The sequence below is a fragment of the Bufo gargarizans genome, chromosome 3, assembly GCF_014858855.1.
Source record: "Bufo gargarizans isolate SCDJY-AF-19 chromosome 3, ASM1485885v1, whole genome shotgun sequence".
Taxonomy (NCBI): domain Eukaryota; kingdom Metazoa; phylum Chordata; class Amphibia; order Anura; family Bufonidae; genus Bufo; species Bufo gargarizans.
The window spans coordinates 327,083,510-327,109,515 of NC_058082.1; the positions used below are offsets into that span (position 1 = coordinate 327,083,510).

Consider the following 26,006-nt stretch of genomic DNA (forward strand, 5'->3'; position numbering starts at 1 on the left):
AAGCCAGATTGTCTGTTACGGGACCTCTCTGCTCTGCCTGTGTGCTAGGCCTAAATATATGCCAATGGACTGTTGCAGTGGTGGGTGACGTGAAGCCTCATTCTCTGCTATGACATGCAGACTGATTCTCTGCTGACATGAAGCCAGATTGTCTGTTACGGGACCTCTCTCCTCTGCCTGTGTGCTAGGCCTAAATATATGCCAATGGACTGTTGCAGTGGTGGCTGACGTGAAGCCTCATTCTCTGCTATGACATGCAGACTGATTCTCTGCTGACATGAAGCCAGATCGTCTGTTACGGGACCTCTCTGCTCTGCCTGTGTGCTAGGCCTAAATATATGCCAATGGACTGTTGCAGTGGTGGGTGACGTGAAGCCTCATTCTCTGCTATGACATGCAGACTGATTCTCTGCTGTCATGAAGCCAGATTGTCTGTTACGGGACCTCTCTGCTCTGCCTGTGTGCTAGGCCTAAATATATGCCAATGGACTGTTGCAGTGGTGGGTGACGTGAAGCCTCATTCTCTGCTATGACATGCAGACTGATTCTCTGCTGACATGAAGCCGGATTGTCTGTTACGGGACCTCTCTCCTCTGCCTGTGTGCTAGGCCTAAATATATGCCAATGGACTGTTGCAGTGGTGGCTGACGTGAAGCCTCATTCTCTGCTATGACATGCAGACTAATTCTCTGCTGACATGAAGCCAGATTGTCTGTTACGGGACCTCTCTCCTCTGCCTGGGTGCTGGGCCTAAATTTATGACAATGGACTGTTGCAGTGGTGGCTGACGTGAAGCCTGATTCTCTGCTATGACATGCAGACTGATTCTCTGCTGACATGAAGCCAGATCCTCTGTTACGGGACCTCTCTCCTCTGCCTGGGTGCTGGGCCTAAATTTATGACAATGGACTGTTGCAGTGGTGGCTGACGTGAAGCCTGATTCTCTGCTATGACATGCAGACTGATTCTCTGCTGTCATGAAGCCAGATTGTCTGTTACGGGACCTCTCTGCTCTGCCTGTGTGCTAGGCCTAAATATATGCCAATGGACTGTTGCAGTGGTGGGTGACGTGAAGCCTCATTCTCTGCTATGACATGCAGACTGATTCTCTGCTGACATGAAGCCAGATTGTCTGTTACGGGACCTCTCTCCTCTGCCTGTGTGCTAGGCCTAAATATATGCCAATGGACTGTTGCAGTGGTGGCTGACGTGAAGCCTCATTCTCTGCTATGACATGCAGACTAATTCTCTGCTGACATGAAGCCAGATTGTCTGTTACGGGACCTCTCTCCTCTGCCTGGGTGCTGGGCCTAAATTTATGACAATGGACTGTTGCAGTGGTGGCTGACGTGAAGCCTGATTCTCTGCTATGACATGCAGACTGATTCTCTGCTGACATGAAGCCAGATCCTCTGTTACGGGACCTCTCTCCTCTGCCTGTGTGTGTGCTGGGCCTAAATATATGCCAATGGACTGTTGCAGTGGTGGCTGACGTGAAGCCTCATTCTCTGCTATGACATGCAGACTGATTCTCTGCTGACATGAAGCCAGATTCTCTGTTACGGGACCTCTCTCCTCTGCCTGTGTGTGTGCTGGGCCTAAATATATGCCAATGGACTGTTGCAGTGGTGGCTGACGTGAAGCCTCATTCTCTGCTATGACATGCAGACTAATTCTCTGCTGACATGAAGACAGATTCTCTGTTACGGGACCTCCCTCCTCTGCCTGGGTGCTGGGCCTAAATATATGCCAATGGACTGTTGCAGTGGTGGCTGACGTGAAGCCTCATTCTCTGCTATGACATGCAGACTAATTCTCTGCTGACATGAAGACAGATTCTCTGTTACGGGACCTCCCTCCTCTGCCTGGGTGCTGGGCCTAAATATATGCCAATGGACTGTTGCAGTGGTGGCTGACGTGAAGCCTCATTCTCTGCTATGACATGCAGACTGATTCTCTGCTGACATGAAGACAGATTCTCTGTTACGGGACCTCTCTCCTCTGCCTGTGTGTGTGCTGGGCCTAAATATATGCCAATGGACTGTTGCAGTGGTGACTGACGTGAAGCCTCATTCTCTGCTATGACATGCAGACTGATTCTCTGCTGACATGAAGCCAGATTCTCTGTTACGGGACCTCTCTCCTCTGCCTGTGTGTGTGCTGGGCCTAAATATATGCCAATGGACTGTTGCAGTGGTGGCTGACGTGAAGCCTCATTCTCTGCTATGACATGCAGACTGATTCTCTGCTGACATGAAGCCAGATTCTCTGTTACGGGACCTCTCTCCTCTGCCTGTGTGTGTGCTGGGCCTAAATATATGCCAATGGACTGTTGCAGTGGTGGCTGACGTGAAGCCTCATTCTCTGCTATGACATGCAGACTAATTCTCTGCTGACATGAAGACAGATTCTCTGTTACGGGACCTCTCTCCTCTGCCTGTGTGTGTGCTGGGCCTAAATATATGCCAATGGACTGTTGCAGTGGTGGCTGACGTGAAGCCTCATTCTCTGCTATGACATGCAGACTGATTCTCTGCTGACATGAAGCCAGATTCTCTGTTACGGGACCTCTCTCCTCTGCCTGTGTGTGTGCTGGGCCTAAATATATGCCAATGGACTGTTGCAGTGGTGGCTGACGTGAAGCCTCATTCTCTGCTATGACATGCAGACTGATTCTCTGCTGACATGAAGCCAGATTCTCTGTTACGGGACCTCTCTCCTCTGCCTGTGTGTGTGCTGGGCCTAAATATATGCCAATGGACTGTTGCAGTGGTGGCTGACGTGAAGCCTCATTCTCTGCTATGACATGCAGACTAATTCTCTGCTGACATGAAGACAGATTCTCTGTTACGGGACCTCCCTCCTCTGCCTGGGTGCTGGGCCTAAATATATGCCAATGGACTGTTGCAGTGGTGGCTGACGTGAAGCCTCATTCTCTGCTATGACATGCAGACTAATTCTCTGCTGACATGAAGACAGATTCTCTGTTACGGGACCTCTCTCCTCTGCCTGGGTGCCGGGGCCTAAATATCTGAGAATGGACTGTTCCAGTGGTGGGTGACGGGAAGCCAGATTCTCTGCTATGGAACCTCTCTCCAATTGATTTTGGTTAATTTTTATTTATTTAATTTTTATTTTAATTCATTTCCCTATCCACATTTGTTTGCAGGGGATTTACCTACATGTTGCTGCCTTTTGCAGCCCTCTAGCTCTTTCCTGGGCTGTTTTACAGCCTTTTTAGTGCCGAAAAGTTCGGGTCCCCATTGACTTCAATGGGGTTCGGGTTCGGGACGAAGTTCGGATCGGGTTCGGATCCCGAACCCGAACATTTCCGGGATGTTCGGCCGAACTTCTCGAACCCGAACATCCAGGTGTTCGCTCAACTCTAGTTATGAGCAAAGTTATCAAAACTATAATTCGGCTACTTGACAAAATTTCACAAATAATTTTGCCTCTTGATAAATTACATTGTCATGAAGCACATTTCTTTGTAATTAGCGGGTGCAATGATGGGGAACAACAATTGCGCTGCCTTCTGTCATTGAACCCCTCAGATGTCACAATCAGCAATGTGATGAACATTGAGGGCTTTCAGGGTTAAATCAGGTAGGGGGGAAAAAAACACATTATCCACTTGATTGCATAGATGCTGCTATCATCTTGATTTAAGACACCGCACAAAATCTTGTGTGCTGACGTGATGATGTCATCATGTCTGCCAGCGTGGTGACCCCTATACGTCACCGTACGTGAGATTTCACGCAGGATTTTAAATTAAGATGACTGCGCCTGCTCTTCGTGTGCAAATGGATGAGGTGAGTATGATTTTTTTCCCCTCCATTTCAGGGAAAATTGGTTTGTTACCACAAAGCACAAGGAAATTCTGCCTCACGGCGAATCAAATTTTCCCTGAAATTCAGATCGAAGTCCACTTTGGACACTTCAATTCGCTCAACCATAATCATATGTATATGGTTTTATTGTATAGAGAAAATTTAAAGTTATGTGCTACATCCTAAAATTTGGGTTTGACCTTCAGAGAGAGAGATTTTAATAATACATGACTATTTGGCATTAAAGAGAGATTTCTACAGTATCTATAAAATGCAACCAATGAGTCATCTAAAACATTCACAATACCAAGCTATTAAATGCATACTTTGTTTCATAGAGTATAGAGACAAATGGTTTCTTGTGTTGTAGGGTAGAATTTGTTCATGTAGTTATCCTTGTTGATTTACTTTTGAGTACTACACATAATCAAGAGTTCTGTGGTCAAGTTTCCATCTCATCCAGTTAGTTCATGGACAGTTTATGATTCCATTGTCTATTGTGGCCAGAGCTAAACCAATAAAAATTAATCTTTGCCTCCCACCGATTTAAATTGCACTTAACAAACCCATAGTAAATAATATACATTGTCTACTTATTGTCACGGCCACGGTTATGGTTGTGACTCCTCAACCGCATGCGGTTGCCTGTGGTTTGGTTTTGGTGTTCAATCACAGGTGAGGGCCGCTGGTGTGTGGCCTCACTTGTGGTTGCCGCGGGCAACTAGTTTTATGCTGTTGGTTTCAGCAGAGCAGCCTGAGCGGTGCTGGGCAGCTTGCTGGATGGCATGCGGTTGCACCTAACAACCTTCATGTTGGGTGTTGTGTTTGTTTGTCTGGTGTGCACTGTGTTTTGTGTTGTGTGTGCACTAGGACTCTTCCCTTCACTGTGGCTGCCCGTGGCAACTTTTGGTTGGATGTGTACATGTGGTGGCAGTGTCCCGGCCTTCGGGCTGACTCCCAGGACATGGTTGCACCCATGTCGTTGCCTGCGGCAACAGCCACAGTGTGATCTTGGTTTGGACACTTCCCCTTTAAGTGGTGTTTTCCCTTCCCTGGTGTTGGAAGGGTTAACTCCCTTTCTGTGTGTGTGAGACACTGGGTGTGTCTGTGTGGGTGTGGCCTCTTAGGCCTATAAAACCTCAGTGTTTGGCATGTGTCAGTGGGTTGCTTCAGCCATGCTTAGCTGGAGCAGCCTCCTGTGTATATCATCTGCCAGTGGGGGCCACCCTTGTGGTCATAGGTTTATCTGTGAAGTTTATGTCTTGATGTTCAGTTGATGTTTTCCTTTGTCTCTGTTTATTGGCAACTACGTATGTCCTGGTTACCTGTGTGTTATGTGTGCTGCGTCCTCTGGTTGTTCTGTGGACATTAGTAGTGCATGCATGGGTTCCAGTCAGAGTGGCTGTGACAGGTACGTGTGGAACTAGTAGTTTGCCTGTCATATCTGTATGTTGTATGTGTTTCCCCATTCCTTGTAGCTTGGCCAGTGAGACCCCTGTTCCTCTGTGTCCAGAAAGAACAGGCCATCTTACCTTGACTCCTAGTTCAGGGACCGGTCGGAGGGTGAGTTAGGGATCCGAGGTTCCTGAGCATGGGCCCTCCTACCTTCAAGGTCGGCCCATGCAGCTAGGAGTTAGGGTCAGGTTAGGGACGCTTTAGGAGATGACCTGCTCCCTAATCCTGTCGTCCTGGCCGAGCAGCCTAACGTCTTCTGGCATCGCACGGCTCAGGATTTTACCCATCCTCAGCCGTGACACTTATCCCTTGTTGTACAGTTCAGGAGCTATAGTTGTCGTAGTACACACTTAAGGCTACTTTCATACTCACATTTTGTGTGGATCCGTTCAGAACGGATCCGTTTGTATTATCTTTAACATAGCCAAGAAGGATCCATCTTTAACACCATTGAAAGTCAATGGAGGACAGATCCATTTTCTATTGTGCCAGATTGTGTCAGTGAAAACGGATCCGTACCCATTGACTTAGATTTTGTGCCAGAACGGATCTGTTTGGCTCAGTTTTATCAGACAGACACCAAAACACGGCAAACAGCATTTGGTGTCCGTCTCCAAAGCAGAATGGAGACGGAACAGAGGCAAACTGATGCATTCTGAGTAGATCCTTTTCCATTCAGAATGCATTAGAATGCAAACTGATTCGTTTTAGACCGCTTGTGAGAGCCCTGACAGATCTCACAAGCAAAAAGCCAAAACGCGAGTGTGAAAGTAGACTAATGTGCTACATTTACTTTATGTGACTTGAGGGCTGAGGAAAAGTGCTGGACTAAAACAATATTCATGGATCATTTATGTATATGTATATATATATATATATATATATATAACAGAAAAAGGGATTTGGCGGCACCAGTCTGTTGGCTCAGGTGCTCATTTTATCTCTCTTGCGTATTGTTCTACATTGGAATTATTGTTTCAAGATTCCTTTTATATTGTTTTTAAGATTCCTTGTTTCAAGATTCCTTTTATAAGCAATTAAGGGGAGTAGCGATGGGGTCGAATGTGGCCCCAACGTTTGCGAATATTTTTATGCGAAAATTTGAGGAAGACGTCATCTATATTTCACACCACTTCAGACATGTTCTGCGGTGGTGGCGTTATATCGATGACGTCTTCCTCATTTGGACTGGCACGGAGAAGGAATTAATTGACTTTCATATGTATTTAAACAGCATAAATAGTGATCTTCAATTCACATTGATTTTTTCACATACTGAGGTACAGTTCCTTGATACCACGGTTGTCTGGTCTGGGGAAAAATTCCTCACTAAACTATACACTAAACCTACGGACAAGAATACCATATTAACCACTTCAGCCCCGCTAGGTGAAACCCCCTTCATGACCAGAGCACTTTTTACACTTCGGCACTACACTACTTTCACCGTTTATCGCTCGGTCATGCAACTTACCATACAAATGAATTTTACCTCCTTTTCTTCTCACTAATAGAGCTTTCATTTGGTGGTATTTCATTGCTGCTGGCATTTTAACTTTTTTTGTTATTAATCAAAATGTAACGATTTTTTTGCAAAAAAATGACATTTTTCACTTTCAGCTGAAAAATTTTGCAAAACAAACGACATCCATATATAAATTTTTCGCCAAATGTATTGTTCTACATGTCTTTGATAAAAAAAAAATGTTTGGGCAAAAAAAAAAAATGGTTTGGGTAAAAGTTATAGCATTTACAAACTAGGGTACAAAAATGTGAATTTCTGCTTTTTGAAACAGCTCTGACTTTCTGAGCACCTGTCATGATTCCTGAGGTTCTACAATGCCCAAACAGTGTAAAACCCCCACAAATGACCCCATTTCGGAAAGTAGACACCCTAAGGTATTCGCTGATGGGCATAGTGAGTTCATAGAACTTTTTATTTTTTGTCACAAGTTAGCGGAAAATGATGATGATTTTATTTTTTTAATTTTTTCTTACAAAGTCTCATATTCCACTAACTTGCGACAAAAAATAAAAAATTCTAGGAACTCACCATGCCCCTCACAGAATACCTTGGGGTGTCTTCTTTCCAAAATGGGGTCACTTGTGGGGTAGTTATACTGCCCTGGCAATTTAGGGGCCCAAATGTGTGAGAAGAACTTTGCAATCAAAATGTGTAAAAAATGACCGGTGAAATCCAAAAGGTGCACTTTGGAATATGTGCCCCTTTGCCCACCTTGGCAGCAAAAAAGTGTGACACATCTGGTATCGCCGTACTCAGGAGAAGTTGGGGAATGTGTTTTGGGGTGTCATTTTACATATACCCATGCTGGGTGAGAAAAATATCTTGGTCAAATGCCAACTTTGTATAAAAAAATGGGAAAAGTTGTCTTTTGCCAAGATATTTCTCTCATCCAGCATGGGTATATGTAAAATGACACCCCAAAACACATTCCCCAACTTCTCCTGAGTACGGCGATATCAGATGTGTCACACTTTTTTGCTGCCAAGGTGGGCAAAGGGGCACATATTCCAAAGTGCACCTTTCAGATTTTGCAGGCCATTTTTTACACATTTTGATTGCAAGGTACTTCTCACACATTTGGGCCCCTAAATTGCCAGGGCAGTATAACTACGCCACAAGTGACCCCATTTTGGAAAGAAGAAACCCCAAGGTATTCCGTGAGGGGCATGGCGAGTTCCTAGAATTTTTTATTTTTTGTCACAAGTTAGCGGAAAATGATGATTTTTTTTTTTTTCTCTTTTTTCCTTACAAAGTCTCATATTCCACTAACTTGCGACAAAAAATAAAAAATTCTAGGAACTCGCCATGCCCCTCACGGAATACCATGGGGTGTCTTCTTTCCAAAATGGGGTCACTTGTGGCGTAGTTATACTGCCCTGGCAATTTAGGGGCCCATATGTGTGAGAAGTACTTTGCAATCAAAATCTGTAAAAAATGACCGGTGAAATCCGAAAGGTGCACTTTGGAATATGTGCCCCTTTGCCCACCTTGGCATCAAAAAAGTGTCACACATCTGGTATCGCCGTACTCAGGAGAAGTTGGGGAATGTGTTTTGGGGTGTCATTTTACATATACCCATGCTGGGTGAGAGAAATATCTTGGCAAAAGACAACTTTTCCCATTTTTTTATACAAAGTTGGCATTTGACCAAGATATTTTTCTCACCCAGCATGGTTATATGTAAAATGACACCCCAAAACACATTGCCCAACTTCTCCTGAGTACGGCGATACCAGATGTGTCACACTTTTTTGCTGCCAAGGTGGGCAAAGGGGCACATATTCCAAAGTGCACCTTTCGGATTTTGCAGGGCATTTTCTACACATTTTGATTGCAAAGTTCTTCTCACACATTTGGGCCCCTAAATTGCCAGGGCAGTATAACTACCCCACAAGTGACCCCATTTTGGAAAGAAGACACCCCAAGGTATTCCGTGAGGGGCATGGCGAGTTCCTAGAATTTTTTATTTTTTGTCGCAAGTTAGTGGAATATGAGACTTTGTAAGGAAAAAAGAAAAAAAATGAAAAATCATCATTTTCCGCTAACTTGTGACAAAAAATAAAAAATTCTAGGAACTCGCCGTGCCCCTCACGGAATACCTTGGGGTGTCTTCTTTCCAAAATGGGGTCACTTGGGCGTAGTTATACTGCCCTGGCAATTTAGGGGCCCAAATGTGTAAGAAGTACCTTGCAATCAAAATGTGTAAAAAATGGCCTGCGAAAGCCGAAAGGTGCCCCTTTGCCCACCTTGGCTGCAAAAAAGTGTCACACATGTGGTATCGCCGTACTCAGGAGAAGTTGGGTAATGTGTTTTGGGGGGTCATTTTACATATACCCATGCTGGGTGAGAGAAATATCTTGGCAAAAGACAACTTTTCCCATTTTTTTATACAAAGTTGGCATTTGACCAAGATATTTTTCTCACCCAGCATGGGTATATGTAAAATGACACCCCAAAACACATTCCCCAACTTCTCCTGAGTACGGCGATACCACATGTGTGACACTTTTTTGCAGCCAAGGTGGGCAAAGGGGCCCAAATTCCTTTTAGGAGGGCATTTTTAGACATTTGGATCCCAGACTTCTTCTCACACTTTCGGGCCCCTAAAAAGCCAGGGCAGTATAAATACCCCACATGTGACCCCACTTTGGAAAGAAGACACCCCAAGGTATTCAATGAGGGGCATGGCGAGTTCCTAGAATTTTTTTTTTTTGCATAAGTTAGCGGATATTGATTTTTTTTTTTTTTTTTTCTCACAAAGTCTCACTTTCCGCTAACTTAGGACAAAAATTTCAATCTTTCATGGACTCAATATGCCCCTCACGGAATACCTTGGGGTGTCTTCTTTCCGAAATGGGGTCACATGTGGGGTATTTATACTGCCCTGGCTTTTTAGGGGCCCTAAAGCGTGAGAAGAAGTCTGGAATATAAATGTCTAAAAATGTTTACGCATTTGGATTCCGTGAGGGGTATGGTGCGTCCATGTGAGATTTTATTTTTTGACACAAGTTAGTAGAATATGAGACTTAGTAAGAAAAAACAAAAACAAAAACAAACAAAAAATTTCCGCTAACTTGTGCCAAAAAAAATGTCTGAATGGAGCCTTACCGGGGGGGGGGGGGGGTGATCAATGACAGGGGGGTGATCAATGACAGGGGGGTGATCACCCATATAGACTCCCTGATCACCCCCCTGTCATTGATCACCCCCCCTGTAAGGCTCCATTCAGACATCCGCATGATTTTTTACGGATCCATGGATACATGGATCGGATCCACAGAACGCATGCGGACGTCTGAATGGAGCCTTACAGGGGGGTTATCAATGACAGGGGGTGATCAGGGTAATCAGGGTGATCACCCCCCTGTCACTGATCACCCCCCCTGTAAGGCTCCATTCAGACATCCACATGATTTTTTACGGATCCATGGATACATGGATCGGATCCACAAAACGCATGCGGACGTCTGAATGGAGCCTTACAGGGGGGTTATCAATGACAGGGGGTGATCAGGGTAATCAGGGTGATCACCCCCCTGTCACTGATCACCCCCCCCCTGTAAGGCTCCATTCAGACATCCGCATGATTTTTTACGGATCCATGGATACATGGATCGGATCCACAGAACGCATGCGGACGTCTGAATGGAGCCTTACAGGGGGGTTATCAAAGACAGGGGGTGATCAGGGTAATCAGGGTGATCACCCCCCTGTCACTGATCACCCCCCCTGTAAGGCTCCATTCAGACATCCGCATGATTTTTTACGGATCCATGGATACATGGATCGGATCCACAGAACGCATGCGGACATCTGAATGGAGCCTTACAGGGGGGTTATCAATGACAGGGGGTGATCAGGGTGATCACCCCCCTGTCACTGATCACCCCCCCTGTAAGGCTCCATTCAGACATCCGCATGATTTTTTACGGATCCATGGATACATGGATCGGATCCACAGAACGCATGCGGACGTCTGAATGGAGCCTTACAGGGGGGTTATCAATGACAGGGGGTGATCAGGGTGATCACCCCCCTGTCACTGATCACCCACCCTGTAAGGCTCCATTCAGACATCCGCATGATTTTTTACGGATCCATGGATACATGGATCGGATCCACAGAACGCATGCGGACGTCTGAATGGAGCCTTACAGGGGGGTTATCAATGACAGGGGGTGATCAGGGTAATCAGGGTGATCACCCCCCTGTCACTGATCACCCCCCCTGTAAGGCTCCATTCAGACATCCGCATGATTTTTTATGGATCCATGGATACATGGATCGGATCCACAAAACGCATGCGGACGTCTGAATGGAGCCTTACAGGGGAGTGATCAATGACAGGGGGGTGATCAATGACAGGGGGTGATCAGGGAGTGTATATGGGTGATCACCCGCCTGTCATTGATCACCCCCCTGTAAGGCTCCATTCAGACGTCCGTATGCTTTTTGCGGATCCGATCCATGTATCCGTGGATCCGTAAAAATCATACGGACGTCTGAACAGAGCCTGACAGGGGGGTGATCAATGACAGGGCGGTGATCAATGACAGGGGGGTGATCAGGGAGTTTATATGGGGTGGTCATGGGTGATCGGGGGTTTATAAGGGGTTAATAAGTGAACGGGGGGGGTGTAGTGTAGTGTGGTGTTTGGTGCGACTGTACTGACCTACCTGAGTCCTCTGGTGGTCGATCCTAACAAAAGGGACCACCAGAGGACCAGGTAGGAGGTATATTAGACGCTGTTATGAAAACAGCGTCTAATATACCTGTTAGGGGTTAAAAAATTCGGATCTCCAGCCTGCCAGCGAACGATCGCCGCTGGCATACTGGAGATCCACTCGCTTACCTTCCGTTCCTGTGAACGCGCGCGCCTGTGCGCGCGCGTTCACAGGAAATCTCGGCTCTCGCGGGAGGACGCGTATATGCGTCCACCCAGAAGAGCAGGACCGCCGGCAGGACGCAATCCTGCGTACGGCGGTCCTGAGGTTGTTAAGGTATGATAGCAATCATCCGAAAAATATGGTTAGGCATTTACCATACTCGCAATTTTTGCGGGTACGTAGGATAACGTCAGAGGATAGCAATTTGACGGAGGCCCTTGAGGATATGTCAAGGAAGTTTAAAGACAGGGGCTATCCGCCAATGTTGCTACATACACACAAACATAAGGCCTTGGAGATGGATAGAAAATTGACCTTAGTGAAGAAAGATAAAGAAAATCCCCAACGTCGGATTCCTTTTATCTCCACACATACGGAGGAAAGTGCAGCTATCAGTAAGATTATTAAAAAACATTGGAGTATACTGGGTAATACCTTTAGTGATATTCAAGAATTCAGACTGCCTCCCCTGTTTTCGTACCGGAGAGCTAGCAGTCTGAAAGATCAATTGGTGAGAGCAGATTGTGGTTCAAGGCAGCGAACACGCCAAGTGAAATTGTCAAAATATGGATTGGGCAGCTTCCCGTGTTTAAGCTGCGTAAATTGCAAATACATAGGCAAGGGACGCAGCTTTATACACCCTGCCACTGGTAAAACTTATCCTATTAATTTTCATTTGACGTGCAATTCTAATTTTGTAATCTATGTGTTAACCTGCCCATGTAAAATTCTATATGTGGGAGAAACCTCCACTGATTTGAAAACCAGGTTAAATAACCATAGATTTTCAATACGCCAAAAACGATATGATTTACCAGTACCGAAGCATTTTTCTGAGCAGAAACATACAGAACGTGAATTAATATGCTGGATTGTAGACCATGTACCTCCCCCCAGGAGAGGGGGCAACCGATTAAAAATATTGAAAAATGAAGAAATGTGGTGGATTTACACTCTAGATAGCCTAAAACCTAAAGGGTTAAATGTGGAATATAATCCTGGATGTTTTTAGATGACTGTTTGCCTGATACCCCATAATTTATGCTTTCTGACATGATCCCTGTTGTGAAGATGGAATTTAGATAAGATTCACAAGCACATGAGTAATTTTCTCTTTTTGCTTTTTAGACACCATGCAGACTGATGCGGAAACAGTGAACATAGAAGTCTGGACACATGTGACGGCTCGCAATGTTCTATGTGTATAAATTTAACTGGATAGATTTTCCTCTGTTACTGTATCCACGCTGTGTCAAAATCAATTTCTGCTATTAAGTGATTTATATGGGAGATCCCCATTACACTGTCCATGGACCGTAACAATGAGACGGTTCGGGGTGCACTACATTCGCATGTGGTGTCCCTCTTACCTGACCATAACTTTGGAGGGGTTGATCCACCCGGAAGGATGGATCCCTCTCTGATGGGCCCAGACAGTTAAGTATATACAGTGTTAAGCGCCTGACTACAAAGACGATGCCTTAAAATAATGTCACATTATGTGCGTGCAATAGCTCCTACACGGCAACATTATGAAATCTGGTTGCTGATGATGTATTGGAGCGTAGCTGCGAGCGCACAGTGTAGGCGGAGGTCTGTCTTTGACATTCTGTGGTATTGACAGTATTAGTTAACAGTGCTGCTTTTGGCCAGTATTCACATGAACATGCTGGTTTTGTCGAACATGATCAAACCTTCACTGTTTTCCCTCAGTCTCCGTGGTGTATGATTTTAAACATCAATATATGATTTATCTTTTTTGTACCTTTATGCACTTTATCTATGCACATATGCGCTTTGTTATATACATTATTCAAATGTTACAAGTCTGGATGCAACACTAATGGACACACCCCTGTGTATCCAGCAGTATGATACTTTGCATAAGTAATTGTTCACATGATCCAATGAGGTGAACTACTTTCACATGTTGAATAGTCACATCATGTCTTGATTTGTAAAATTCATTGGTTGTCTGATTTTTGAAAAAGCTGTATAAGACATGCACAGTCTTGTGTTTCATTGCTTGAGAAAGGCTCGATTGTGAGCTGAAACGTTGCAATTATTTTTCACATGGGTGAATAAAGATTTCTACTTTTTTCAAGTCTTGGAGTGCTGTCCGATTCTCTACATATATATATATATATATATATATATATATATTATATTTTTTTATTTTGTGGTGTATATTTTTCAACTTTCAGTGTGCATTCAAATATTTTATCTACATAAAAAAAATGTATTCTAATTTTTGTCCTACCTAACAGTAGAATTATTCAGACAGTTTTTTTTGTAGAGTGTAAATCTATAAAATAAGAAATGTCATTATTATAAGAGTAAATATAAGTTCTAGGCCCCATTTTATTCATCTTATCCTCTTAAAAGAAGTAGTGAGACTTGTAAAAGATGTATAGCCTCCAAGCACCTCACAACTGATTGCTATACTACAAGGTCCTTTTACACAGGCTAAAGATTAGGACAATTATCAGGAATGAACATTTGTTTAAACGTTTATTCTCAATAATATTTCCATGTAAAGGTCCTGCTGATCACCTGACAAGGCAGTGATCATTCATCCCTATAGGGGAGAAAATGAATGCTGAATGTAAGTGTATTTCTACTGCAATTGAATGATCAGGAAATGATCAGGAATGAACAGAACACAATAGCGCTAACATAGCTCATACAAATACAAACATTATATATAGACTAATACTGCTAACAACCTCTACGTTATTTATCATATGAAAATATGAAGATATATATATATATATATATATATATATATAGATAGATATATAAAAACACATCTGAGACCATCTACTACAGCAAGGTGACCCAAGTGCAGGCAGGAACGTACTCTATTTAAAGCTATCTAGTGCACATATACTATGTTGCTACTCAGCTACAGTATATGTATCACCTAACCAAAAGCAGCCTGTAGAAAAGGTGGGATAATAAGAGTGCATTCATTTTAACCATATTTTATTTTACAATTTTACATTTTTTTGCAATATTAATTGTTTAGGCTCCATTAAAGATCACATTGTTTCTATTTTGCAGCTTGTGACCAGTTGGCCCTTGGAGTTGTTGCCATCTTTGGTCCATCACATAGCTCTTCATCCAACGCTGTCCAGTCTATCTGCAACGCACTAGAAGTGCCTCATATTCAGGTCCGATGGAAGCATCATCCCTTAGATAACAGAGACTCCTTCTATGTAAACCTATACCCAGACTATGCCTCTCTTAGCCATGCTATTCTGGATCTTGTGCAATTTTTAAAGTGGAGGTCAGCCACCGTGGTCTATGATGACAGCACAGGTATGGTGATTACATCATGAAAACTGTCTATTTGTGAATAGTGTGTTTTTTTTATTTTAAAGAGGACCTTTCATGGGTTCAAAAATTATAAACTAAGTAGCCGGATACATAGGGCATAGTGCAGGGATCTAACTGCACTTAGTATTTTTTCTGGGCACCGTTCCGTTCGCCTGCTGTGGCCCTGTTGTATTCTCCCACTTGGTATGCTAATTTTAGCATCGGAACAATGAGGAGGAGACTGAGTATTTCTCAATGGGCGTCTCCTTCTCCCTGGCTGTAGTGCTGTCCAATCACAGTGGAGAGCGTCACACAGCAGAAAATATCACATGACCGTGATAGAATGCAGGATCAGTTGTTCAATATCACGTGACCGCCAGTCAACAGTTTGAAGAGAAAACAGCCTCATACTAGCACTGTGTTCTCTTCTCTGCCTACGTGTTTGCAGTCACAACTGCAGCGGTGAGCAGGTGTAATTACAACTCTGCCATATTGATTCACATCAATAGGTTGGCTCCTTTTTTATTCACTTGAATAGAATGGAGCCATCCTATTGAGGGATGGAGCAGTTGTAATTACACTTGCTCACCACTACGATTTCTACTGTGAGCAGGTACATTAAACAGTGTAGAGAAGGCAGTGCTCATATGAGCACTGCTTTCTTTTCAAACAGATCCTTGGCTGGGGTGCCAGGAGTCGTCCCCACAATGATCTGATATTGATGGCCTATCATGAGGATTGACAATGTTGAATAAGCCACGGCACTCCAGAGGGATTCCAATCAATTTCTTTATTACACCTTGTGTAGCAACGTTTCAACCTGATGGTCTTTGTCAAGCTCCCATTACACAAATGACACAGTGAACATTACATACAGTCCCCTGGCTCCGCATTGGTTACTGCTGAGCCCTACCCTTTAACCCCCTCATTACTTCTTACAAACATTTACATATTGCCCACTCCATAATCCCTAATAACATACTTTCATCCTTTGCTCCCTTGTTTGAAAGTATGTTATTAGGGATTATGGAGTGGGCAATATGTAAATGTTTGTAAGAAGTAATGAGGGGGTTAAAGGGTAGGGCTCAGCAGTAACCAATGCGGAGCCAGGGGACTGTATGTAATGTTCACTGTGTCATTTGTGTAATGGGAGCTTGACAAAGACCATCAGGTTGAAACGTTGCTACACAAGGTGTAATAAAGAAATTGATTGGAATCCCTCTGGAGTGCCGTGGCTTATTCAACATTGTCTATTACGGAAATCCTAGGACCAGGATTTAATACTACAGGCACCACCACGTACTGGATTTGCTATAATAATAGTGAGTAGTGCTGGCCTATTTTTTATCTATCATGAGGATTGGTCATCAATATAAAAAGAGCAGACAACCTCTCTAAGTCCAAAAGTTTTTAACACTTTTTCATTAAGATGAACAAATCAAAATACAGCCTAGCATTGTTCATTAGCTGCCCATATCCTAAATTTACTTGCATGCGCTTGGGGAATAAAGTCACACTAGGCTGCATTTACTGCTCTGCCAATAAAGATAGATACACAATGTGCATGTTAGTTCTAGATCCGTATTGCATTTCTTTACCAGTGGTTAAAAACATTTTTGATTGACCAGGTCACATAAGGTTTTACAAAGTTTAAAGAGGACCTTTCACCACTCCTGACACGCCTGTTTTAATAGCTTTGTGCATTCCCCATGTAATAACATTTCTGGGGCATCTATTCTTATGGCTCTATGTTGTGCCATTCCTTTATTATTTCTACTAGAAATTATGAATGAAATGCTAGCAGTCTGCAGTAAGGGTACAAAGGGGAGGTAACAAGTTGGGCGGATGTACCTGCACAGTCTGCAATGGCAGCACTGATTGGATAGAGGGAGTCTGTGCAGGTACACCCCCCCAACTGGTTGCCACCCCTCTGTACCCTTACTGCAGACTGCTAGCATTTAATTTATAATTTCTAGTAGAAATAATAAAGGAATCACACAACATAGAGCCATAAGAATAGATGCTCCAGAATTGTTATTAGATGGGGAACGCATGAAGCTATTAAAAAAGGCATGTCAGGAATGGTGACAGGTCCTCTTTAAATGTAAAATAATAGTGTAATGTTTTCTGCAAGAGCACATTTTCTGAAATGGCCTTAACTGTTTGTACATTGTTTAGGTAGCCTAAAATTTTCTTACATTTTTCACCATTGTAGTTACCCTATATTTACATGAATGCTCCCCTGTTTATTGTGGGGAGCCTATTTACACTGCACAGTTAGCTCTTATCTCCATGATAAGCAGCAGTAAGATACCTTGAGAAATTAGGCATCGCATGGTCCCCATGAAGTGCGAGCCGCTAACTAACAGAAAATAAAAGGACATTGTCTGAGGCACGCAGCCCCTTTACTTGTTTTTCAAACTAATGTGTAATGTGCAAGATTACCATTTGAATATGTATTTGCGAGGTTGAGATTGGTTGTATATCTATCGTATTTATCCCTCACCTTTCATCATAAATAATATAGATCTTTATAATTGATAGGTTTATTGTTATTTTATGGTAAGCCACATAAAATGTGTCTTTTTCTGAGGATTTCCAAAGTTCATAGTTTCTGAATTGCTTTCATAGGTCTCATCCGTTTACAAGAGCTCATTATGGCCCCTGCCAGATATAACATCCGGTTAAAAATTCGCCAGCTCCCCCCAGAGTCTGAAGATGCCCGACCACTTCTGAAAGAGATGAAGAGAGGAAGGGAATTTCGCATTATTTTTGATTGTAGTCACGTCATGGCAGCACAAATCCTCAGGCAGGTGGGTACAAAAAAGAAATTATTCATTGGCTTTGTATTCTGCCCAGCAATCCAGTCTTGATTAGAGGCTTGTGGCGCTGGTGTTTTTGATTTACTCTTGAACTATACCGCTGCTTATTAATTTTCACACCGATGGCCCAGTGGGATTCATCACATCTCTCCATATGTTCAGTGTCGTTCATTAGCAAGTGTTAATCTTTGTCCTTCCTGTTACCTAGTGTATGCTCAATCAATATTCGAGGCAGAGACTTTGGTAATTGTTTTTCCTTAATGCTATGTTTTCTTCATGAACCTTTCTGTTATTTTAACTGGATTGCTTATTGGATTGCAGCTTACTCCCTTCATTAGCAGAGTTATCTAGGCTTTAAATGCACTATGTTATACTCACCATATTCAATGTGGGATACACTTAAAGAAATGATCATTAGCAAATAATATACATATTGAATTAATGGTACATAAGTAGCTACATTGTGTTTTTTTATTTTTATAATAGCATACTTAAAGGGGTTGTGTCACTTTAGGCACTAGTGGCATATCATTAGGATATGCCACCAATTTCAGATAGGTTTAATTCCCACCTCTGGGACCCACACCTATCTCCAAAGTGAATAAGATCACACATTGCAAAAGAAGTGTATTTTCCATTCACTGGAATTCTGAAAATAGCTTAATGAACATGCTTAGCTATTTTTGCAAGTCCCATACAAATTAATAGAGCGCACATGGAGCAAGCATGGCTGCAGCTCCATTCACCTTTATAGAACTGACACAATTCAGCTATTTACAGAACTTTTATAGAAACGAATGGTGGTCAGCCGCAAAAGCATGGTGTGCTTTCTTTCACTTTTGGGGCCCCATTCTAGAGATAGGTACTGGTCCCAGGGTCTTTGCTTCCTGTTCCTGCCTCAACAAGCTGGAAAGGCCTGGAGATGTCTGCTCAGCCAATTTCTAGCTACAATAATCACCTGCTTGAGCCAGTGATTGGCAGACTGGACAACTCCAATCATTTTCTGCTTGTCAAGACTAGACGAGGCAACAGAGACCAGGGGGGACCCTGAAAATGTCGGAGGTAGAGGTGTGGAATCAATCAGAGCATGGCTTCTTTTATTTTATGTTTTATCACACTCTGAGACCTTTTCCTTATAATTTTTACTTCCTGCACAACTCCTTTAAGAACACTTTTAAATAGAAACCATTAGTAATCTAATATTCTGCCTCATCTGAGGAAAGTATCATAGAGAAAAATCCTGAACTGGGGGACATGCCATTTTGTAATATCTGTTTTAGTATTTGATAGAAGAAAACATTAAAATGACTCAGAGAAAGCTTTCTAATAGGGACTGTTGTGGATGATGTATACCGTAGATTTCATATTGATTGTTTTGAATATTATAAACCAAACTGACTAAAGATATTAATGTATAATAACTGATTATAAAGGGACTTAAAAAATTCCCAAAATTTCCAAAAGTTTGGGATTTCAGCAAATTAGAATCATTTGGGTTTTATTTTTCATAAGTCACTCCAAATGGGGCAGCCATTTTACAGATCAGAAGACAGAGAAGAAGGATCAGACAACCTTAGCAGTGGACTGGTGGGCTTCGCCATAATGCCTTAAAGATAGCACTTCTTCTGAAACAATCATAAGGGACTATAGCTGTTAGCAGTGGCGTAGCATGGGGTAGGCCCAGGTGGGCAGTTGCCCTGAGTGATAAAGTGGATGGGGTTCCACACAATGTTCACTTAAAGTTTAGGCCTCCATTATGGCCCCACTCACCATTGCAGGCCTGCCCCAGAACTTCAGGTCACACAGTACTTGTTCTGAATTCTAGACCTCTACAATGCACTCAATTTTCACTGGCCCCAGAACTTGGGACAGGCACAAGCTGTGTGGGACTCCAAGCTGGCTCTTCCCTCTTGCTGGGGAGGAGGAGGACACAACTGCATGGTGGCAAGATGAAGTAGAAGGAAGTGTTAGCTATGAGTCATTTGGAACAGAGAACTTAATAAACTTACGTTTTTGTTTTTTTTCAATGTAACTATGTAACAGCCAGGCCACTGACTGCAGGTAACGTCTACTACACTACCTGCACTCAGAGACTTACCACTCAATTGTGTTATCTGTGGTGTTGAATGGTACTGAAGGTGCCATCTACAGCATACCTGCATTCAGAGAGTAATCACTAGGTTATCTGTGGGTTTTCATGAGACTACTACAGGCAACATCTACTATCTTACCTGCACTCAGAGAGTTATCACTCAATCACTGTGTTATCTGTGGTGTTACATGGGACTCCAGGTGGCATCTACTACATTATCTGTGCTCAGAGAGATACTCAGAGTTGTCAATGTGTTATATGTGGTGTTACATAGGACTGCAGATAGGTAGAAAGGGTTGTACCAACAGGTTAGGGGGCACAATACTTGGCAATACCCTGGGCGCTAACATCCCACAGTATGCCACTGGGTGTTAGGCACTGATGCCTTAATGAATAAGCCATGGCCAGCATAAAACATCCTAACCAGGAAATGCTGCTGTTTTTTCTGGATAGAGACAGGAGTGAAAGGATGTCAGAGAGAAAACGAGAGATAGCAAAACACAGAAAATAGAGTTTGGTGAATGTGATTAACAGGGAGCCACTGTGTCACTCCTTGCTTTGTATATTTCTAATAGTGCCACCACAAATTGGTGTATTGTTCTGCATCAAGCATTTATACAACACCATTATACTGCAGTCAGATTTTTTATACATTTACATTTTAGTGCTGATAGTGTGCCACTGCCTGCTGACACACCGATGTCACAGACACGACGTCACTCATAGGTTTGCACACATAGCTACTACTGCCATGCAAATTTCACCTATTGTTCCACATCAGCATTATCCAATAATAACAGCCCAAACCAGCAACTATACAGAACACTAGTATATAGACTGTGTGATTTCAGATTTTTTTTTCCTTCATCGCTATGGGTCACAAGGCAGAATAACCAGCCAGGCTCAGTGGTGTATCACTTAAAAATAAAATGTCAGGCAAAAAACATGGCATAATGTATTTCATGCACCGGTAAGAAAGTTGGTGGACGCAATGTTAAAAAGTATTTTTTTTAAATATGATATTGCCACGTAATAATAACCAGGTGCTAAAATTCAGACAGTCTCTGCTTTCTGTGGTTACTGATCGGTGCTGCAGAGCCACCAAACGACCTGGGTAAAGTTCGCTTCACAGTCAAAAGTTCCAAAAGATGATAATCTCACTTCCTATGAGTGTAGGATTCCACTCCCAGATTCTTATCCCAAATGCGCAGTTGTTTCACCTTGTAGCCAAACATTTGGATTCCAGAGATTAGGCGCACTCACGTACACCCGCAAACTAGACAGAAGTTTTAACACAATAGTGAAGTTCCACCAGGTGATTCCGCTAAAAGCAATTTATTCTACTTACAAAATGGACATAAAAATTCAGCCTTCTAGAATTAAAATGTCCTCATCTCAAAAGTCCACCCTGGACTTTTGAGATGAGGACATTTTAATTCTAGAAGGCTGAATTTTTATGTCCATTTTGTGATACCTCATAAAATATTTATAACTTAACATTTCCCATATGTCTACTTCATGCTGGCATCATTTTGTAAATGTCATTATATTTTTTTAGGACGTTAGAAGGCTTAGAAGTTTAGAAGCAATTCTTAAAATTTGTAAGAAATTTTCCAAAACCCACTTTTTAAGTACAAGTTCAGGTCTGAAGTCACTTTGTGAGGCTTGCATAGTGGAAACCCCCTCATAAATGACCCCATTGTAAAAACTACACCCCTCAAGTTACTTAAAACTGATTTTACAAACTTTGTTAACTGCTTAGGTTACTTTTTCTTATTTATTTGAGTTTTACACAATAATAGCCTTTTTTAAACCCAAAAAACTGATGTTTTAGTGTCTCTATAGTCTGAGAGCCATAGATTTTTTTATTTTTTGGGCAATTGTCTTAAGTAGGGTATCATTTTTTTCAGGAGGAAGTGAAGGTTTGATTGGTACTATTTTGGGGAGTATACGCCTTTTTGATCGCTTGATGTTGCACTTTTTGTGATTTAAGGTGACAAAAATTGCTTTGTTTGTTTACGGCGTTCACCTGAGGGGTTAGGTAATGTGATATTTTTTATCGAGCATGTTGTTACGGACACGGCAATACCTAATACAGTATGTATACTTTTTTTTATTTATTTCACTTTAACACAATAATAGCATATTTGAAAACATTTTTTTTTTATGTTTCAGTGTTCTGAGAGCTATAGTTATTTAATTTTTTTGTGATTTTCTTATGTAGGGTCTCATTTGTTGCCGGATGAGGTGACAGTTTTATTGTTACAATTTTGTTTGACATATGCCTTTTTGATCGCACTTTTTATGATGTAAGGTGACAAAAATTGCTTTTTTGCACAGTTTTTTTTTTTCTTTACGGTATTCACCTGAGGGGTTAGGTCATGTGATACTTTTATCGAGCATGTTGTTACGGACATGGCGATACCTAATATGTATACTTTTTTTTTTTCACTTTAACACAATAATAGCATATTTGAAACAAAAAAATGATGTTTTAGTGTCTCGATGTATAATTTTTAGATTTTTTTTAGGAATTTTTTATTTAGGTTTTCATTTTTTGCGGGATCAGGTGACAGTTTTATTGGTACTATTTAGTTTGACATACACCAGTTGAACGCTCGGAGTTGCACATTTTGTAATTTTTATTTAAGTTTTTATTTAATTTTTTTTATGGTGTATCGGACGTGGTGGGTCATGTGATATATTTATAGATACAGTCATTACGGATGCAGTGATGCCTAATATGTCAATTATTATTTTTTTTGATATATAGGAAAAGGCAATTTATTTTATTTTTAATTTGCATTTTTATTTATTTATTTTTACTTTTATTATTTTCACACTTTTTTTTATCAAGTCCCACTTGGATCTTGTAGATTGTAAAGTATAGTACTTTCAGATTTCCTGTAGATGGCAACACCGGACGCTGCCATCGCAGTGCAACAGCCCCGATGGTTGAGAGAGGGAGCCCCCTCCCTCTATTAACCCCATAAATGCCATCATAGAGCTGACACTCGATGCTGATGGCAGAGGCTCAGGAACGGAGCCACCGCCATCAAATACAGCAGGGGGACCGCATCGGGGGCAGTATACATGGATGGGGGGACCGCATCGGGGGCAGGATTCATGGATGGGGGGACCACATCAGGGGCAAGCTGGGACAGGGGCAGGCGGTGACAGAACCTGTTCTATTAAACGCTTATGCAAGTAGAGCCCCCCAGACAGAGTAAAGAGGGTGTCAGCAGTAAGTTTTTGTTGAAGTCACTGATTATTTTGCCCTTCCTCTGATCCATCAGAACAATAACCCACAAAAAACGTATCCTGTCTTGGGAGCATACACCTTTACTCGGTCAGCATTTGCTCAGTAATTCATGAGTATTGGCAATGCCAAGAAAATCAGGAGTGGATCTAAAAGAGAGATAACACGTGAAGGTAATATTTGCATGTCTTCTGTGTTTTGTACCCATTACTGATATTAGCTACTTAATCTTAATCCAATTCTGATGTGAAGATACAGGCTTTACAGGTGCTACACAGACAGGATCTTTTGTGCGTCTCCTTTTTCCTTCCTTCTGACCGATCAGAAAAAAGGACAAATAAATGGTGATTTAAAAAAGGCCAAACAAGGATAATAGCGACCCCGTCATAGATTGGGGAGGGTGGTAACAGCATTGGAAGTCCACAGAGTGGACCTATGACATAGTGGTGAGGTGGAAGCAGCATGAGGAGACGACCAAGTGGCACAATGACAGGGTCTGGAGGTGGCGGCAGCATCAGGAGGCCACAGAGTGGCACAAAGACAAAGTGTGGAGGTGACAGAAGCAGTATGATTAGGCCACAGAGTGGCATGGTGACATAGTGTGGACATGGCAGCAACAGCAGCAGCAGCATGATACCATAGAGTGGCACGGTGACATAGTGTGGAGATGGATGATCTAATCAGATGCATCAGGCATTGGTGGGTGGAAAGCTGCTCATCAGTGACTTTAGACTCAGGCTGCTGGTGCTGCTGTCACTTCCAACAAAGTCGAATATCCAGTCAACCAATCAAAAACTGCTGGGTTGCTGGTCAAGACACGACCGTTAGCTGACATGTTAACCTGAGGCCTTGGGAACAAACCCCTGCTGTCACGCCCCTTACTCAGCTGCGACCTGTGCCTGCGCCAGAATCATTTACGCCTCTGACACTCCCCTGTGCAGGGCATTTCTCTGTCTGATATACTTTTAGCAACTACAGGATTTGAAATTTGCAACAAAATGATTTCAGCTTGAATAACAGTAAAAGTGAACTGCGTATATATTCTCGTATTGGACTAAAATAGGCCAAAAGTGACCTGCGTAAATATTTCTCAAATTGTATTGAAATAGGCCACTAAATGATATCAGCGCAGTGAACAGCAAAAGTGACCTGCATATATATTTCTCTTTTTCCACAGATAAAAGCCACTAAAGGCTTTTCAACCTAGCACTTGCACCCCAAGAACTAATTGCTGGAATGACAGAGCTGTATTATGAGACTATCTGGATCCCCAATTAATGTTTCCCTGCACTTTTAAATCACTTTCTTTCACAATGAGGATTTTACTATGACTCTCCCTAGCATCTGCACACTTCTCTCCCTGACTGTGAAATGATTACTCTCACTATCCTTTCCCTGCACTAGTAAATCACTTCCTTCCTTTTTTTTTTTTAAGAATGAGTTTTTCTTTCACTCTCTCTAGCACCTGAATACACATCTGTCCCTGAACAAAGTACGATAGTGAATGGCAGACTCTAAGATGGCCACTGTATTTATAGGGCTGTGACATCACCAGGCTGGCTGGCTGCTGATTGGCTGCATGCATGGCATTATGGGCCATCCTGCCGTCCCAAAGTTCCTTGCCCCATGTCTTCACACGTGTAGCTGCCATTTTAGCCGCCACTGTAGCTGTCTAGCCGCTATGTTAGGAAAAATTGTGATTCCTTACCATGAAGCGCAAGGAAATTTGCATTCATTCAGAATCAAATTTTTCCTGAAGTTTGGAACGAATTCGACTTCGTCAGCTTCGATTCGCTCATCTCTAATTATAATTATAATATAATAGTTTTATGTTCATTATGATTATTAATTTAATAAAATGTAATATCCAGTAGTTACTTAATAATAAGTATAATCCTGTAGGACTTTGCTTAAGCATTGTTCCTCCTTTTACCATTTCATAGATATTCCCATTGCATATCATATTAAAACTAGAGCTGTATACAGTATTACTAGTTAGTTTTCTCTCATCATTCTTCTTCTCACTACTCCGCTATATGTTGTTCCTCTTCCATACCATAGACTGTGTTACTCCCTTTGGGATAAGTGAAACCATCATTCTACAATGATTTAACTGTTCTTAACTAGGGATGAGCGAACTCGAACTGTATAGTTCGGGTTCGTACCGAATTTTGGGGTGTCCGTGACACGGACCCGAACCCGGACATTTTCGTAAAAGTCCGGGTTCGGGTTCGGTGTTCGTCGCTTTCTTCGCGCTTTTGTGACGCTTTCTTGGCGCTTTTTGAAAGGCTGCTAAGCAGCCAATCAACAAGCGTCATACTACTTGCCCCAAGAGGCCATCACAGCCATGCCTACTATTGGCATGGCTGTGATTGGCCAGAGCACCATGTGACCCAGCCTCTATTTAAGCTGGAGTCACATAGCGCCGCCCGTCACTCTGCTCTGATTAGCGTAGGGAGAGGTTGCGGCTGCGACAGTAGGGCGAGATTAGGCAGATTAACTCCTCCAAAGGACTTGATTAACTGATCGATCTGCAGCTGTGGATCATTGAGCTGCTGATCCTCAATTGCTCACTGTTTTTAGGCTGCCCAGACCGTTTGTCAGTCACATTTTTCTGGGGTGATCGGCGGCCATTTTGTGTCTTGTGGTGCGCCAGCACAAGCTGCGACCAAGTGCATTTAACCCTCAATGGTGTGGTTGTTTTTTGGCTAAAGCCTACATCAGGGTGAAGCTGTCACACCAAGTGCATTTAACCCTCAGTAGTGTGGTTGGTCAAGCTATCACACCAAGTGCATTTAACCAGCAATAGTCTGTTC

The 26,006-nt window shown here is 42.6% G+C and overlaps 1 protein-coding gene across 1 annotated transcript in view; it reads left to right on the forward strand.

Moving 5' to 3' along the window:
• The window catches only part of GRIK3 (glutamate ionotropic receptor kainate type subunit 3), a 789,973-nt gene that overhangs the window by 333,476 nt on the left and 430,491 nt on the right, over positions 1-26,006 (forward strand). Inside the window, exons 3-4 of the mRNA XM_044284783.1 lie at positions 14,763-15,020; positions 17,649-17,830. Of these exons, the coding sequence (XP_044140718.1) occupies positions 14,763-15,020; positions 17,649-17,830 (440 nt within the window). The remainder of the gene's footprint in view (positions 1-14,762; positions 15,021-17,648; positions 17,831-26,006) is intronic.